An 18,363-nucleotide genomic window follows, 5' to 3' on the forward strand; every position below is an offset into this window, starting at 1 on the left:
CAGGATTTAGCTCAAAATGCCACCTCTTCAAAAAGACCACCTCCCATCTAAAGTGGCCTCACCATTACTATCACATAGGTCTACGTCATGTACCTCATAGAACTAGCACAAACTATATTTTATTTTATATTTTTTGGGTTTATTTGTCCGTTGTCTGTTTTCATCACTAGCAGGTAAACTTCATCAAGTCATTTATCTTGATCGTCCTAGTCACCCAAGACAGCATCTGCCATGTAGCAGCTGTTTCATAAGTCTTTGTTGAATGAATGACTGAATGAATGGTCAGCTACTCATGGAGCCCCAAAGAGATGTCAACAGCACTCAACTTCTGGTAGAATGGTGGTCATCTGTGCTGGCCCAAGGTTTGAGAGCCATGTTGCCAGTCCCCAAGATGACCCCCAAGTTTGGTGATTCACTAGGAGAACTCACTGAACTCATCATGGCTGTGGTTTATTCCAGAGAAAGGATACAAAGCACAATCAGCAAAGGGACAAGGCTCATGGAGATAATACATCTTTACCCTTTACCACAGCGTCACGGTAATCAGAGTTTACTTCTCCACGCCCTGGCTTGCCATGAGGCTACAGCAAGAGGAAAATGTGTTATGCTACAGCAGGAAGATGACAAACGTGGGCCAGTACCACACCAAGCAGCAGCTTCTAGCTATGATTTATTAATCTTGATTTTATTTCCTTTTTTTTTTTTTTGTAATGGCACATGAAACTGGCTTTCGGTTTATAAGGCTGCTCTAAAGTTCCCTTTGTAAAGGTCCTTTTGAAAGGGTTTTACAAAACGAGATCATTTACAATAAAAATATTAGATAAATGACTATTTACTTATATTCAGATGTTATGTGGAAATGGAAACAGTCATAAGGTGGTATCCATTAATGCAGAGACATGGCAAACGTTGATAAAGGGATATATGAATGACGGAAGTTTGAGAAAAATGAGAGTAAGACATAGAATGAGATTCTAGACACTGTCTCCTCACTGCCTTCTTCTCTTTCGGGAAGAAATCTTCACCCAAGAAGTCATTCAGCAGTCTTCCCCAGCTCCCCAGGGCCTTGAGGGAGCTCCTCAAACTTGAGTCTATTTTAAGAACAACCTTTAATTATCTGAACTATCAGGACCACTTGTGGAATTTTCCCCATGTTGAGAACCTGGTGCTCAGTAATAATGATAACATGATGACATTTCTTGAGCAGTCAATATATGTGAAGCATGTGTATTATTCACTTGATGTTCACCATAGCCTGTGAGGTAGGAACTTCATTGTCCCCATTTGACAGATAAGGAAACTGAGACCGAGTTAATTCACTTCCCAAAGTTGCACAGCTCGTTCGTGGTAGATCTGGGTCAGGAGGCCAAGCTCTCAACCCCCTGAAGGCTCCCCGACCTGGTCTCCTGCACTAAATGACTGGTTATTATAGGAAGTAGTGAGGGGTCGGGAATTCCATGGTGGTCCAGTGGTTAGGACTTGGCTCTCTCACTGCCACGGGTTTGATCCCTGGTCTGGGAACTAAAATCCTATAAGCCACTCGGTGCGGCAAACAAACAAACAAGTAAGGAAATAGTGAGGGGTGAATTAAGAGTCTTACTCTAAAATCTGTCTCTCCCCTCTTCACACTGACCTATCCTTGGAATGCCTGGAAACCCACCTCCTAAACAGTTAAACAAAGGAAGATTCCCCTCCCAATTATGTGACATAGATGGATACTCGTAAGAAAACCAATCTCAATTCTTTCATAGTCTTGTCATATATCCTCTGGACAAATCATTTAATTCCTTTACGCCTAGTTCCCTTCTCTGGAAAAAAAGAAAAAACAAAAACAAAAAAAAAACAAGGCTAATAATACCTACCACTTGGGGCTGCTGGGATTAATAAGATAATTTACATACGATGCATTTGCTCATCCTATCTGTTGGATAAATTAGTTATTTGGGCTGTTTTTCTGAGTAACCAGGATTATTCAGTTGTCTCTCCATTGGGAAAAGAAAGTTAAATCCTTACCTCACGTCATTCAAAAAAATTTCAGAAGGTTCAAGCAACTAAACATCTAAAACAAGACTGTAAAGTATGAGATCTTATAGGAAAGTGTGTTTATGAGATAAAGGTGAGGAAAAGCATTTAAAAATTGATTTCTTGGACTTTATCAAAATCCAAGACTTCAGGCACTGTGTAAGCAAAGTGAAGAGAAAAGGGACAGGCCAGGAGAAAATATCTGCCACAGACAGAGTAACAGGCAAAGGGTCAATATCCAGAGTAAAGAATTCCTGTAAATCAATAAGTAAAAGCTAAAAAATGAAACAAATAGAATAATGCAGGGAGGGTACAAATGGGCAATTCACAGAAGGGAAGATAAATCTGACCAACAAACATGTACATTTCCTCCGTCTCCCTAGGAAATGAAATAAGACTCTAAAGGGAGACTATTTCCCCCCCCATCTATGGCTTTGTCAAAAGTTTAAAATTTGGGGGCTTCCTTGGTGGCACAGTTGTTAAGCATCCGCCTGCCAATGCAGAGGACACGGGTTTGAGCCTTGGTCCAGGAAGATCACACATGCCGTGGAGCAGCTAAGCCCGTGCGCCACAACTACTGAGCCTGCGCTCTAGAGCCCGCAAGCCACAACTACTGAGCCCACGTGCCTAGAGCCCGTGCTCCGCAACAAGAGAAGCCACGACAATGAGAAGCCCGCACACCGCAACGAAGAGGAGCCCCCGCTCGCCACAACTAGAGAAAGCCCGCGTGCAGCAACGAAGACCCAACACAGCCCAAAAAAAAGTTTAAAATTTTGATGTAACCTTCAGGAGAGGCGGTGGTCATTGCATTGTAAAGGTGAATAAACAATAATAATAGCAGGTAATAGCTATTAAGCAGTGTATATGCGTTACTTACTTTTTACCTTCAAAGCAATCCTGGCTGCTCTGTTTAATCCTCTCTGCTCAGTTGTCTTTCTCCTCCTGGAGATTGTGACCTTGCTCAACTTATCTTCAGATTCTCAATGCTCAGCACAGGCCTGGCACAAAGTTCCGGCTGAGAAATGGTTTGAAAAAAGTCATTTCCATTCGAGCACTTTATGGGTGGCAAATATTCACGGGGTCTCCCGGGGTGGTGATGTGTCAGCTCAGCTTTGGAGTACAGGCAGGATGTCTAGAAGCCCACACAGAAGGGCAAGGGCGAGCCAGGAAGAGGAAAAAACCTTTTTGTTCCTTCATTCATTAGGTACTCACTGTGTATGAAAGCTCACAACGACTGTAGGAGGAAGTTGCTGTTATCATCACCACCCTCGTTTTATTTTATTTTATTTTTTAATAAATTTATGTATGTATGTATTTCTTTATTTATTTAATTTTGGCTGCGTTGGGTCTTTGTTGCCATGCACGGGCTTCTCATTGTGGTGGCTTCTCTTGTTGCAGAGCACGGGCTGTAGGTGCGTAGGCTTCAGTAGTTGTGGCACACGGGCTCAGTAGTTGTGGTGCACGGGCTTAGTTGCTCCGCGGCATGTGGGATCTTCCCGGCTCAGGGCTCGAACCCGTGTCCGCTGCATTTGGCAAGCGGATTCTTTTTATTTATTTATTTTTTTATAGGTCATATAGCCTAGGGACTGGGCATGTACACATGTGCCGGTTTTATTTATTTATTTATTTATTTATTTATTTATTTATTTATTTATTTATTTATTTATTTATTTATTTATTTATTTATTTATTTATTTATGGTTGTGTTGGGTCTTCGTTTCTGTGCGAGGGCTTTCTCTAGTTGTGGCAAGCGGGGGCCACTCTTCATCGCGGTGCGCGGGCCTCTCACTATCGCGGCCTCTCTTGTTGTGGAGCACAGGCTCCAGACGCGCAGGCTCAGTAATTGTGGCTCACGGGCCCATTTGCTCCGCGGCATGTGGGATCTTCCCAGACCAGGGCTCGAACCCGTGTCCCCTGCATTGGCAGGCAGATTCTCAACCACTGCACCACCAGGGAAGTCCCACCCTCATTTTAATTAATTAATTAATTAATTAATTAATTTATTTATTTATTTATTTATTTATTTATTATTTTTGGCCACGCCGCTGAGCTTGTAGAATCTCAGTTCCCCGACCAGGGATCGATCCTGTGCCCCCTGCAGTGAAAGCACAGAGTCCTAACCACTGGACCGCCAGGGAATTCCCAGCACCCTCATTTTGCAGCTGAGCACACTGAATCTCAGAGAGGTTAAAGTGACCTGTCAAAGTCACACAGCTAATGCGTGGCAGAGTGGAAATTCACGCCATGCACTCGCACCCACACCTTGCTCTTAACCACTCTGCTGTGATGGCTGCAATTAGCATCTTATTAACACCAGCCCTTCTTTCCCCACCTTCGAGATTACTCTCTCATTCTAGCACCCCAACTAGGACTTACCCCTCTTTTTCCTTTAAATTACCTCCCTTCTTTTCTAGCAATAATGTCCTTGAGGACCCTCTGCTAAGTGAAATAAATAGCTCACAAAAATACTGTGTGATTCTAGTTATACAAGGTGCCTACAGTAGGCAAATTCAGAGAGTCAGAAAGTAGTCTGGGGAGTTCCCTGTTAGTCCGGTGGTTAAAGCTCCGCGCTCTCCCTGCCGAGGGCCTGGGTACAATCCCTGGTTGGGGAACTAAGATCCCATAAGTATGGTGGTAGCCAGGGGTTGGGGGAGGGGGAGGGGAGGATCCTGCGTTTAATGGGGACAGAGTGTGATACACAGAGTTCTAGAGATGGATGGTGGTGATGAGTGCACAACAGTGTGAATGTACACTTTAAAATGGTTAAGATGGTAAAATTTCTTGTATGTGTATTTTACTCTATTTTTTTTTTGGCCGTGCGGCATGTGGGATGTGTAGTTCACTGACCAAGGATTGAACCCGTGCCGCCTGAAGTGGAATGCAGCGTCTTAACCACTGGGCCGCCAGGGAATTCCCTACTCATTTTTTTTTTTTTAAGATTTTTTGACGTGGCCACTTTTAAATCTTAATTGAATTTATTACAATATTGCTTCTGTTTTATGTTGTTGAGTTTTTGGGCCCCAAGGCATGTGGGATCTTAGCTCCCCAACCAGGGATCAAACCCACAACCCCTGCATGGAAGGCAAAGTCTTAACCATTGGACCACCAGGGAAGTCCCTACTCAACTTTTTAAAAAAGAAATTTAAAAGGGTGGCTGAAGAGGGGGAATTCTCTCCCTGGGATTCAGTGTTCCTGTAGTCCTGGGTGTGTTAAACCTGCCTCCTGGGCTGACCTGATAATGGGTGAGTGCAGGGACTGTGGTGGTGGAGGGTTAGAGACCAGAAGGAAGCTGACCTCTGCCCCGCAGAGGCATGTGGGATCTTCCCGGACAAGGGCTCGAAACTCGTATCCCCTGCATTGACAGGCGGATTCTTAACCACTGCGCCACCAGGGAAGCCCTAAAGAATATTTAATTTTAAATTGGATTTTTTAACCCTTATTAGGCAAATCCTTCTCCTCCTCCTTCTTCTTCTTAATGACAGCAGAGGAGAAAGTCATGCTATAGGGGGCTGGAGGGAAGAATAGGGTCCTTCTCTCTGCAGCTACAGGGATTATGGGGGTAATTCTCTTTTCCTAAAAACTTCTAGCTCTATGCTTTGGGTTGTGGAATGTGTGTATGTGTGTGTGTGTGTGTGTGCGTGTGTGTGTGTGCATGCACGCACGCACATTTGCCTTTACTTTACCACTCTCTGACCCTCACCTCAAAACTCATTATCCCTTTCTTGCTTTGTCTCTAGAGCACTTATCATTTGGCATGCTGTCTGTCTCTCTCCCCCCACTAGAATGTAAGCCCCAAGAGGGAAAGGAGCTTTGCTTCCCTCACTGCTGTATCTCTGGCATCTAGGAATCATGCCTGGGCACAGGCTGGCACTCTGTATTTGTTGAGTGACTAAATGTATGTCTCTCCCTAAGGTTCTGAATCCTGTTCCCTGGGGAAACCCAACAGAAACCTGGGACTGGGGAGAGGAGAAGAAGCCTGCCTTTAAAGTTGAGCCTCCTGGAGAGATGCAGAGTCTCAGGCCTGAGAAGATGCAGGGGCTGCTGTCTCGGGAGAGCAGGGCCTGGGAGAAGCATGCTGCCCTCACCAAGGACTGGGTGGCTGTGGAGGTTGGGGCCTCCGGCTGTGACAGTGACAAGAAAGGTGAGGGGCAGAGGTCCTGTGTTGGGGGGTGGGGAGGTTGTGGCAGAGCCTAGGGAAAGACACGACTTCATTCCTTTGCTCCTTTCAACACAGTTTTATGGAGCCTGTGGTCAGTTCAGCTTTTGCTATTGTACAAGTCAGCCCCAAACTGAGTGGCTTAAAGTAACAGTCATTTAGCTGCTAACGATTCTGTGGTTGGCAATGTATGTGGCTGCAGGGAACAGTTCTGTTGCCCTTGCCTGTGTCGGCTCCCCGCAATGCAGCTGCAGTGAGCTGAAGGGCAGCTGGTTCATCTAAGATGGGCCTTACTGGTGTGTCTAGCTGGTTTGATGGTGCTGACTTAAAGCCATGTGTCTCCAGCAGGCTAGCCCAGGCTTTATTCTCCTGGGGTGGTTGCAGAGTTCTTGGACCAGCAAAGCGAGGGAAAACCCCAGGTCACAAGCACTTTTCTTAGCCTCTACTGGCAACCCAGCTGCTCACGGGCCATTGGTCAAATAAGCCATATGGTCAAGCTCAGAATCAGTGGGGCGAGTGGGGAGGGCAGCCAAGGGTGTGGACGCAGGGAACAGTGAACAAGCTGGAGGCACTGGGGGCAAAAATCTATCACAAAGCACCTACTATGTGCCAGGCATTAGGGTCGTGCATTGGAACAAGATGGCCTTTGTAGAGCTCCAATTCTTTTTCTTCTTTTAATATTTATTTATTTATTCCGGCTGCATTCGTCCTAGTTGCATCATGCACGATCTTTCATTGCGGCTCGCAGGCTGTTCCTATGGCATGTGTGGGCTTCTCTCTAGTTGTGGCACGGGGGCTCAGTAGTTGAGGCATGTGGGCTTAGTTGCCCCGCAGCATGTGGGATCTTAGTTCCCGGACCGGGGATCGAACCTGCATCCCCTGCATTGGAAGGCGGATTCTTAACCACTGGACCACTAGGGAAGTCCCAAGCTCCAATTCTAGAGGAGAAAACAGGGACTAAAGAAAGAAGTTACAAAATAAAGAGAAAGGTCATGTCTGACGAGACCTATGGAGACAGTAAAACAGGATGATTGGTGGGGTGTGACAGTGTGATTGGGGAAGGTGGGAGAGCACGAGAAGATCAGTTGTTCCAAGGATGGGGAACAGCTTCAAGGGCAGCCAGAGCTGCCCGTGCAAGGACACCCCCCCCACACTGGCAGCAAGTTTGCTGTGTTCAAGGAGACCACGGGGAACAGAGCAGGGAGATGGGAGGGAAAAATGATAGAGATCAGCTGGGACCAGTGATGGGGCATCTTGTCGACCTTGGCAAGGAGTTTGCATGTTACTTGAGTATTGGGAGACCACTGGAAGGTTTTGAAGAGGAGAAGACAAGATCTCATTTGTGTTTCAAAAGATTCTTCTAAATCAGTAGTTCTCAACTGGGGGCAATGTTACACCCCTCTCTCCTCCCCAGGCAACATAAGAGATCTTGAATTATCAGAACTGGGGAAATGCTGCTGCCATCTAGTGGGTGGAGGCCAGCAACGCTGCTTAGCGTCCTACAGTGCACAGGACAGACCCCCACCACCACAAGGATTTCGCAGCCTGAAATGCCAGCAGTGGCCAGGTTGAGAAACTCTGCGTCCAGCTGCGTGTGAGAATGAACCGTAGGATTAGGAGGTCAAGAGTAGAAGCTGGGAGGCCAGTTGGGAGATTCCTGCAACTGTCCAGGAATGGACAGGGGAGGAACAAAGAGATATCAAGGGTGACCCCTGGGATTTTGGCCCAAACATCTGGCAAAGAGTGGTGCCATTTGCTGAGATGGGAACACCTGAAAGGCACCCCCACAGGAGAATGGGGGCTGGACCTTCTACTAGGAAAGGGTCCTTCCTTCCACGGGAGATGAGCAGATCTGGGACAGAAGTTGTGGGAAATAGAAATGTCAGTTCTGGCAGTGAGGAGGAGGTTTGGGGCTCCCGGCAGGACCTGGGTGCAGAAAGAGTGGAAAATGGCCATCTCTGGTCCAACCCCCAGTTCTATCCAGTTGAGGAGTGATAAGGATGTTGAGGTTCGAATATGGGGAGATTTCTTCACCGGAGGCTGGAAGCTGGGGAAGCCTTGTTCCTCCTGGTTTAACTCTGTGGCTTTTTCTTCTGCTTTCTCACTCAGTTTTTGCCAGAGGCCTGTAGAGAAGGAACTATTGTACCCATTTGACAGGTGAGGGAATAGAGGTTCAGGTGGTGAATCACATCAGGTGACTCGCTTTAAGTCTCCCAGGTAGTTAGTGACAGAAATGGGATCAGGATTCAGGTCTCTCCTTCTCTCCACCCCACCTGAACCACATGGGCAGTGTGTGTGTGTGTGTGTGTGTGTGTGTGTGTGTGTGTGTGTGTGTGTTAGGATATCAGCAGAAGAGGGATGGCAGGCGGGAAGAAAGCAGAACCCATCTAGCTGGCCTGGTCACTCACTCATGACTCCTTTCTCCTCCATTCCCCCCCTCACCCAGACCTACCTTCTCCCGAGACTGGGCATCCCCAGGAGCGGAGCTCGGTGGAGGAAGACAGTGAGTCAGAGGACTCCCAGGTAAGCTGGCGATTCCTTCCTCTTTTGATGATACCCCACTCTGCAGATGTCAGTGGGTTTTCACACTCCCTTCCTCAGCTTGGGATTTCCCTGCCCCACAAAAGTCTGTTTGGGGATGTGAGCCCCAAGAGGTCTCCCATGGGAAACAGGACATATTCCATGGTAGTCAGACATGGAGTGGAGGGTCTCAGGTGGTGGGGGTAACTCCACCCATGTGTACCCTCCAACCCTTCACTCATAATTCCTTCATAAATTAACCATTCATTCATCTGTCCTCTCATTTATTCACCCAAGCATTCATCTGTCTACTCACCCATATACCCATCCATCCATCTATCCATCCATGTGAGGTCATCTGTCTATTGACTTATTCATCCATCCATCGACCCTCCCAACTACTCACCCTTCTACCTATCCATTCATCCATCTACCCATTGAACGTCCACCATCCATTCATCTGTCCTCTGATTCACCCACCCAGCCTTTCATTTGCCTACTCATCCACACACCCATTCCATCCATCCATATATCCAGTTATCTATATACCCAATCAGCTGCCATTCATCCGTATGCAACCACTCCATCCATTCAACCCACCCACTTATCCATCCATCCACTCATCTATCTACCCACGCATTCATCTATCTACTACCTGTTGGCTGTCGGAAGGATGTGGCTACTATTCATCCACCCATATGCCTACTTATCCATCCATCCAACCATCCATCCACTAACTACCTACTGGGTTTTAATCCAAGTACTGCGAATAAAACCAAAAAGAGTTATCAAGCACATTACTTTCACTGAAATACCTAGTGTTTTCTGTGGGGGGCATAAGACATCAACATGTGAAATAATAACAGTGGTTCTTTTATTTACATATTTATCTTATACATTAGGAAAAAACCACATAACCACTCTTGGCAACACATGAGGGTTCCATCTGCCAATCGTATATCAGAAATCCAACTTGGACTGGCTCAAGCCAGGAAAAGGTTTATTGACACAAGGTAGGGGGAGGCAAGCTGAACAACCAACCATGATAGTGTAGAAATAAGTGCTGGCTGCACGTGAGATGGCTCAATGGAAGAAGAAAGTAACTCTGTGGGCCAGGAGGTTTATTCTTGAATACCCAAGAGACACCACACCTGGGATTTTAGGGATGAGTAATTTCCCAGGCAGAGCAGGGGAGGAAACAGCATGTGCAAAGACGGAGGCATGATGTAACAAGGCACATTTGGGGGAACACTGGAGTTAGGGGCATAGCAGGGACTGGGATGAGATCATTCATTCAGTCCACAACTATTTGTTGTGCACCTACTATGTGCCAGGCAGTGTCCAAGGCAATGAGGGTGCAGCAGTGAATGGGAGAGCGATGGCTCCTGTTTTCATGGGCTCACAGTCACCGAGGTAGACAGACAATTGGCAAAATGAGTAGCTAACCTATACTTCATGCTGGATGGTAATAAGTGCTATGGAGAAAAATTAAGCAGAGTTATGGGCGTACGAGGTGAGGGTAAAGGTTGCTATTTTAAGAAGATTGTTAAGGGAGTCCCCCTGAGAGGGAGCTATTGGAGTACAGACCTGAAGGAGGTGGTGAGTGAGACTGGCAGATATATCTGGTGGGAAGAGGTTCTGGGCAGAGAGGGTACAACAAGTGCAAAGGCCCTGAGGTAGGAGTGTGCCTGGCATGCGTGAGGAACAGCGGGGCTGGGGGGTGTTGGTTGGCTGGAGAAGAGTGGGAGGCAATAGTAGGATATGCGGTCATGGTGGTGATGGGGGTGTATGACGTAGGGTATTGTCAACCATGCTAAAATGTTGGCTTTCACTCTGAGTTGGGTGGCTACTGTAGGGCAGAGAAGGTTCCAGCTTATGTTTCACAGGACCCTCTCGCTGCTGAGTTCCACACCAAGGAGGTTGGGTGTATCTTTTTTTTTTTTTTTTATTTTAAAGAAGGGTTTTTATTTTTATGTATTTATTTATTTGGCCGCGCAGCACGTGGGATCTTAGTTCCCCAACCAGGGATGGAACCCTCACACCCTGCAGTGGAAGCGCAGAGTCTTAACCACTGGACCGCCAGGGAAGTCCCTGGGTGTACCTCATAGGCAGTGGGGAGCCTCTGGGGATTTGGGGATCTACAGAAATCACTCTGTTGGCCTCTGTGGAAGGAAGGGAGATTGGTTGAGGCAGAGGGAGAGGCAGAGGTGTAGGAACCAATCAGAACCTCCAGCTGGTTGGAAGTGATCCAGGTAAGACACGCACTGATGTCGCACGTATTATGGGACTGACATGATTCTAAGTGGTTCTTGTTATTTTATTTTACCTTTTTAAAAAAAATTTTTTATTGGAGTAGAGTTGATTTACAATGTTGTGTTAGTTTCAGGTGTACAGCAGAGTGGATCAATTATACATGTACATATTTTCATTCTTTTTTAGATTATTTTCCCATATAGGTTATTACAGAATATTGAGTTCCCTGTGCTAGACAGTAGGTCTTTATTAGTTATCTATTTTGTATACAGTATAGTGTGTATGTTAATCCCCAACTCCTAATTTATCCCTCCCCTCCCCTTTCCCCTTTGGTAACCATAAGTTTGTTTTCTACATCTGTGACTCTATTTCTGTTTTGCAAATAAGTTTATTTGCATCATTTTTTTAGATTCCACATATAAGCGATATCATATGATATTTGACTTTCTCTGTCTGACTTACTTCACTTAGTATGATCATCTCTAGATCCATCCATGTTGCTGCAAATGGCATTATTTCATTCTTTTTTATGGCTGAGTAATATTCCATTGTGTATACGTACCACATCTTCTTTATCCATTCCTCTGTCGATGGACATTTAGGTTGCTTCCATGTCTTGGGTGGTTCTTGTTGTTAACTCGACACTCACTAGCTCTTATTATTAATTCACGAGCCCTGTGAAGTAGTTAGTATGATTTCCCTCCCTTTAAGATGAAGCTAGGGTTGGGGAGGTGACCAGAGACCTCTGTGACATCATTCATTCATCACTCATTCATTCCGTCATGGCTCATTCAACCAGCACTGATGGAGCACAGGCTGGGGCCCGGCAGGGGTGGGCGGTGGGTCCTGACCCAGCTGAGCTTTCTGCATGGACTCAGCCTCCTTCCTGTAGGTGGCCCCCTTCCAAAAAAAAAAAAAAAAAAAAGAGAAGATCAGGCCATAGGGAACCAGAGACCTTTAATATCAATAAGAGGCAGGCTCCACAGCCCTCACCATGGGGCTAACTCAATTTATTTGATTCTCTTAATAGTTCTTGATGTGGGATCCGTTACGATTGTATTTTACAGATGGGGAAACTAAGTTACAGAGAGGTCAAGTAAACTTTCCCCGGAGCACTCAGCTTGTAAGTGGTGGGGGTGGGATTTGAATCCAGTGCCTTTCTTAACCACTGAAGTATCCTGTCTGTCTGGGGACTTTATCCTCCCCCAAGAGAGGACTGGGGATAAGGGGTGAGGGCTTCTCCCCACCCCACTACTCAGTTATGTCCCTCCATCCCTCAGGCGGGGAGGAGTGAGTGAAGGAATGGAGGGGAGGAAAGGAGTTACTTTCCTTATATTTCTTTTTCTTTTAATTTATTTTACTTATTTTATTTTTGGCTGCATTGAGTCTTCGTTGCTGTGCGTGGGCTTTCTCTAGTTGCGGCGAGCGGGGGCTACTCTTCTTCGTGGTGCGCGGGCTTCTCATTGTGGTGGCTTCTCTTCTTATGGAGCATGGGCTCTAGGCACACGGGCTTCTGTAGTTGTGGCACGTGGGCTCTAGAGTGCAGGCTCAGTAGTTGTGGCGCACAGGCTCAGTAGTTGTGGCGCATGGACTTAGTTGCTCCACGGCGTGTGGGATCTTCCCGGACCAGGGCTCGAACCCATGTCCCCTGTATTGGCAGACAGATTCCCAACCACTGCACCACCCAGGGAAGCCCCCTGATATTTCTTTTTTTTTTTTAAGATTTTTTTTTTTTGATGTGGACCATTTTTAAAGTCTCTATTGAATTTGTTACAGTACTGCCTCTGTTCTATGCCTTGACTTCCTGGCCGCAAACCATGTGGTATCCCAGGTCCCCGACCAGGGATAGAACCCACACCCCCTGCATTGGAAGGTGAAGTCCTAACCACTGGACTGCCAGGGAAGTCCCCTGACATTTCTAAGACGCAGAAATTCCCACTCTATGGCCCCGGACGTAGGAAAGCAGGGAGGAAAAAATAGTCCCATCACTCCCATACCATAAAATACAAGCATGTGTCACAAATGCAAACCTTCTAAGTATGAGGCAAGGAAAGAAATAGACTTGGTAAAAGTTGCTATAAAAGCAAAACTCATCTACAACATTAGACATCCAGATACTGGTTCCCTTCGAGGTGGGGTAAATGAGGGAGGAAGGGAGCATGAGAGGGGGACATTTTGGGGTGGTGATAATGATCTCCTTCTTCTTCTGGGTGCCAGTTACACGATTCACCTTCCGGAGATTCATCACGCTTGTAGGATACATGCAATTTTCTCTTTGCATATTATACTTCAACAGAATGTTTTTAGAAGGTTGTCCTGTTTCCTTGCAGGCATTTTTTTTCCTGGAAGTTGAGACTGAACTAGGATTCTTGTGCAAGGGATTTATTGAGGAAGTGTGTTCTTGGGTGGAACCTGTAAGGGGTGAGGGAGGCTGGGAAGGAGGAGAGGGAGTGAGGCAAATATTATAAGGGTTTAACGGAGGTCCAGCTTCAGTCTGATCCCACAGGGAGCTCTGTAGTGTGAATAGTACCAGTCCTTCTCTGAGCCAGTGGGGAGGCTTTTATCCCCCATCGCTGGTTGTGGACAGCTGTCTGGGGTGAGTGTAACCTTCTAGGTAACTCTCTAGAGAGGTGGCTCCTCTTAGCAAAGGGCATTTCTCAGGAGAAAGGGGGCAACCATAAATATAAACCATAAACCATCAAGTTAGCAGCCAACACTCGCAGCAGCTGGAGGAGAAACAAAGAGGAACTAAGTGAGGCACTGACAGGTCCATTACATGTGGTGTCGTGTGCGTGTGTGTATGTGTAAAATTTTTGGATTTCAGATGAGCCATATTCACTACATTTTCTTCTTTTTTAAAGCTTTTTTTTTTTTTTACATTTTCCTGAATTTATACTCTGCTTTTTAAAAATGGAGGCATACCTGGGACTTCCTTGGTGGTCCAGTGTTTAAGACTGTGTGCTTCCACTGCAGGGGGCACGGGTTAGATCCCTGGTCGGGGAAATAAGATCCCGCATGCCGCGCAGCACAGCCAAAAAAAAAAATTGAGGCATAAGTATTTCCAATAAAATGCACTTATCAGTAAGTGTCGACACACATATATGCTTGTGTAACCAACCTGCCATCATCCTAGAAAATGCCTTCATCTTCCTTTCCAGTCTGACTCACTCCCTCATCCCAGTTCTGATTTCTGGTTGCATAGATTCGTTTTGCCTTCATATAAATAGAGTCCTACGGTAAATGACATATATTTCTTAACCCCCGAAAAAGGAAATTATACCAAGATTATTATTCTGCCATTTGGTGTTTTCACAACAATATCGTCTGGATCACTTTCCATCCTTTTTAAAAATTACGTTTTACAGCTGCCAAATATTCTATACTGCAGTTGTGTCATGCCCATTTCCTCAACAGATAAATTGTTAGGTTATCCTTGTTTTTGTTGCCACAGGAGAATGAATGTTTATCCAGTTGGCTTCATTTTCTGTAGCGTGGATTATTAGGGACTTCATAAGATCTCTGAATGTAGATCCACTGAATCAGAAATTCCCAGGGTGGAGCCCAAAATATGTGAAAAACTCCCCCAAGAGGTTTCTGATGCTCTGCCAGGTTTGGGAACTGCTGACGTGGGTTATTCTCTCCAGGTTGTAAAAGGAAGGTTTGAAATGAGGTGGCATCCAATGGGGGAGAGCAAGCTAGAGGGAGGAATTGGTCCTTTACCGAAGATTAGAGATGTGAATCCCATTAATGGTTTATAACATGCTTTAACATCTCATAGTAGTGTCCCCTTCATTCCTCTCCTTTTACAGAATTTTTTTAATGTTCACCACTGCCTACCTTTCCAGATAACTCATTCATGCCCATTCCGAAAACTTCCCAGATATTTTAATAGCAATTGCATTTAACTCATCGTTATTTTGCAGAATTGTCACCGTTTTAAACATTTTGTCTTCCCATCCTTCGTTGTGGTATGTCTTTTTTTTTTTTTTTTCTTGGCCGTGCCACGCAGCATGCGGGATCTTAGTCCAGGGATCAAACCCGTGCCCCCTGCAGTGGAAGCACAGAGTCCTAACCACTGGGCCGCCAGGGAACTCCCTGTCTTTCCATTCATTCATTCATTTGAGAAATACTTATAAACTTGGACTCTGGGTCAGGCACTGGAGATACAGCCACGAGCAAACTAAAATCTCTGCCCTCTCTGGATACGGAAGAAAGAGAGCTGGGGAGGGGAGATGGGTGGTCTACCGTGGGGAGGTATTGGGGGATGCTGTTCTATACAGAGTGGTGTGGGAGGGGGTTTCTAAAGATGTGGTGGAAAATGTGGAGCTGGAGGATGTGGCGGAGATATCCAGGCAGGAGAAAGCATAACTGCAAAGGCTTGGAGGTGAGAGTGGCTGGGGCAGAGTGACTTTAGCTTTGGAGGGATCGCTCTGGCTGATGCATACAGAAGAAATTGGGGGTGAGGGGAGTGTCAGGATAAGAAACAAGAGTGCCCAGTTTTTAACCCAATTGTTTGGAGTTGGGTTTTTTTTGGTATTGAGTTGCATGAGTTCTTCATATGTTTTGGATATTAACCTTTCGTCAGATGTATGATTTACAAATATTTTCTCCCATTCAATGGTTTGCCCTTTTGTTGATAGTTTCCTTTGCTGTGCAGAAGCATTTTTGTTTGAGGTAGTCCCACTTGTTTATTTTTGTTTTTGTTGCTTGTGCTTCTGTTGTCATACAAAAAAAAAAATCATTGCCAAGACCAGTATGAAGGAACCGTTGCCTTATGTTTCTTCCATGAGTTTTGTGATTTTAAGTTTTACATTCAAGTCTTTAGTCCATGTTGAGTTAATATGGTGGTATGGTGTAAGATAGTGGTACAGTTTCCCATAAAATAAACTCAGAAATTGAATTAAAACAAAGAAAGAAACAAGAGTGATGGTGACTTTGACCGGTGTGATGGTACTGGGGGGAGTGGATGGAAGTGGTCAGTGTCTGGATGTATTTGTAAGGTGAAGCCAACAGCATTGGCTGGTGGGTTGGATGTGGGCATTGAGAGACAGGAGTTAAGGGTGCCACAGTTGGATGCCTGGAGGGACCTGAGAGGTAGACTGGGGGAAAACTGCAAGAGGAGCTTTTTGGGGGCCAGTGGGGAGGGATATTAGGATATTTGGGACATGTAAAGGTTAAGGTGCCCATGAGATATTCAAGCGGAGATGGCAGGTATACAGTGAGATTTATGTCAGGAATTTAAGAGAGGGGTTGGGTCAAGAAAAACACACACACGTACATGTGAAGGTCATTAGCGTACAGGTGGTATTTGAAACTGTGAGAATTTATATATCATTTTGAAATTTTCACCACATGTATCATCATTCTGATATTTCCTCTGCTAGGACATAGGTATAGTACTTAGTTTTGTATATTTATATCTGGTCACTTTGTTGTATACTTTTTTATTTGTTTTTATTGAGATATAGTTAATTTACAATGTTGTGTTAGTTTCAAGTGTACAGCAAAGTGATTAATTATACATATACATAAATATTCTTTTTCAGATTCTTTTCCATTATAGGTTATTACGAGATATTGAGGATAGTTCCCTGTGCTATAGTTTGTAGTTTTTAATTCAAACAGCTTTACAGCTGATACACTGTCTCATTCCCAATCCTGTAATCCCATTTTCTTGCACGTGACAATGGTGGCTCCTCCTCTGATATTTATACTTTTTTTTTTTTATTTTTTTGTGTGTGTGTGTTTCAGGGCTTTGTGGAGTGGTCAAAAGCTCCGCAACAAATGACCATAGTCTTGGTAGTGTGTGTGCTTTTTTTTGTTCCTGGTTTTAACAGGGATGCCTATGATGTTTCACATTTAACTATAAAAGTGCTATTGTTTAGAATAGATGCCCTGTGTCATGTTAAGGAAGAGCCCTGATTAAAAATCAGGAATAGGTCTTGAATATTATCAAATGCCCTTTAAACATCAATTGAGATGATTTTCTTTTGTATTTAACCTTTTTGTGTGATGTTTTGAATTACTGTATTTCACTGACCTTAAGACATCATCGATTGTAAAACACGCATTATTTTGCATTACCCCTGAGAAAGAAAAAAAATGCTACTTAATGTAAGATGCCACCAAGTGGAAGATGCATCCTGACTTCAGAGAAGGTGAACACGTGCAACTTAGGAGTGATGAAATCTGGTAGATTTCTTAATTACAGATCATCTTTGCATTCTTAGGATGGTGGTACAGCAGTCTTTTCAGATATTGAATTCTATTTCTTCATATTTTCTGTAGGATTCTTGCCTCTATCTTCTTATGTAAGACTAGCGCTATCTTTGTTAAGTTTTGGTATCGTGGCTAAGCTTGCATCATAGAAGGACTTGAGTAAAGTTTAACCTTTTGCTGTGCTTTCGAATACTTTCTGTAGCTTGAGAAGTATCAATTCCTTGACATTTTGAAAGAATTCACCAGTAAAGTAATCAGGTCCTAGAGCTATGGAGGGGAAGTTTCAGTGAGTTCTTGGATGGCTTTCTCCATTTCTTCTCATGTTATCAGCTTATGAATACTTTTTACTCCATTATTTTTATGATTTACAGTGTTCTTTTATCCCCTAGGCTATGCTTCATTCCACCGAGCTTTTTCCCCCCAGATGATTAGCTTATTTGTGCATAGTATTTTATAATTAAACAAAATCTTCTCTTTATTTTGTTCTGTCCCCTTTCTGCCTTTCAACTTCTGTTTGTGGTTATTAGATTTGTCAAAGTTTTACCTAGTTTATTATTAATTTTCTGAAGAACCATCATTAGGATTTATTTATGTCCATTATTTCTCTAGTTTATAATTTGTTTTCCTTTAACATGTATTGGGTTTATTTTTTATTGTTTCTATTTCTTGTCTCAATTTTTAAGTTGAGTACTTAGTTCGTTTATATTCTTTTTACAAAGTTATTTACTATAATAGTGTTCTTAATAGTATAAATGTGCTTCTGGTTATAGCCTTGGCCACATCTTAAAGTCTGATAATTCAGGTTTTGTTTATGTTGTTAAGTATTATATTGCAGTGTTTCTAAAGAGTGCTTTGAAACTCAGTGATTGGGTTTATTTAAAAAGAGTTTGGTTTTCTTGATTTACTGCACCGTGAACAGAGAATGTGGCCTATAATATATCTGCTTTCAAACCTTTTTTTTTTTTTTTAACTTTTGGGTTTATTTGTTTTTATTTATTTATTTATTTATGGCTGTGTTGGGTCTTCGTTTCTGTGCAAGGGCTTTCTCTAGTTGCGGCAAGTGGGGGCCACTCTTCATCGCGGTGCGCGGGCCTCTCACTATCGCGGCCTCTCTTGTTGCGGAGCACAGGCTCCAGACGCGCAGGCTCAGTAATTGTGGCTCACGGGCCTAGTTGCTCCGCGGCATGGGGGAT

At 44.5% G+C, this 18,363-nt stretch overlaps 1 protein-coding gene across 1 annotated transcript; it reads left to right on the top strand.

Annotated features, from left to right (window-relative positions):
* Positions 1-6,008: 6,008 nt before the first annotated feature.
* SMIM17 (small integral membrane protein 17) lies at positions 6,009-16,814 on the top strand. The gene is given in 4 exon segments (XM_036832283.1): positions 6,009-6,163; positions 8,625-8,701; positions 16,703-16,765; positions 16,767-16,814. Coding segments are annotated over 4 exon segments (324 nt in total). The 5' UTR covers positions 6,009-6,027.
* The last annotated feature ends 1,549 nt before the right edge of the window (positions 16,815-18,363 follow it).

The sequence above is a fragment of the Balaenoptera musculus genome, chromosome 19 (assembly GCF_009873245.2).
Source record: "Balaenoptera musculus isolate JJ_BM4_2016_0621 chromosome 19, mBalMus1.pri.v3, whole genome shotgun sequence".
NCBI classification, from domain to species: domain Eukaryota; kingdom Metazoa; phylum Chordata; class Mammalia; order Artiodactyla; family Balaenopteridae; genus Balaenoptera; species Balaenoptera musculus.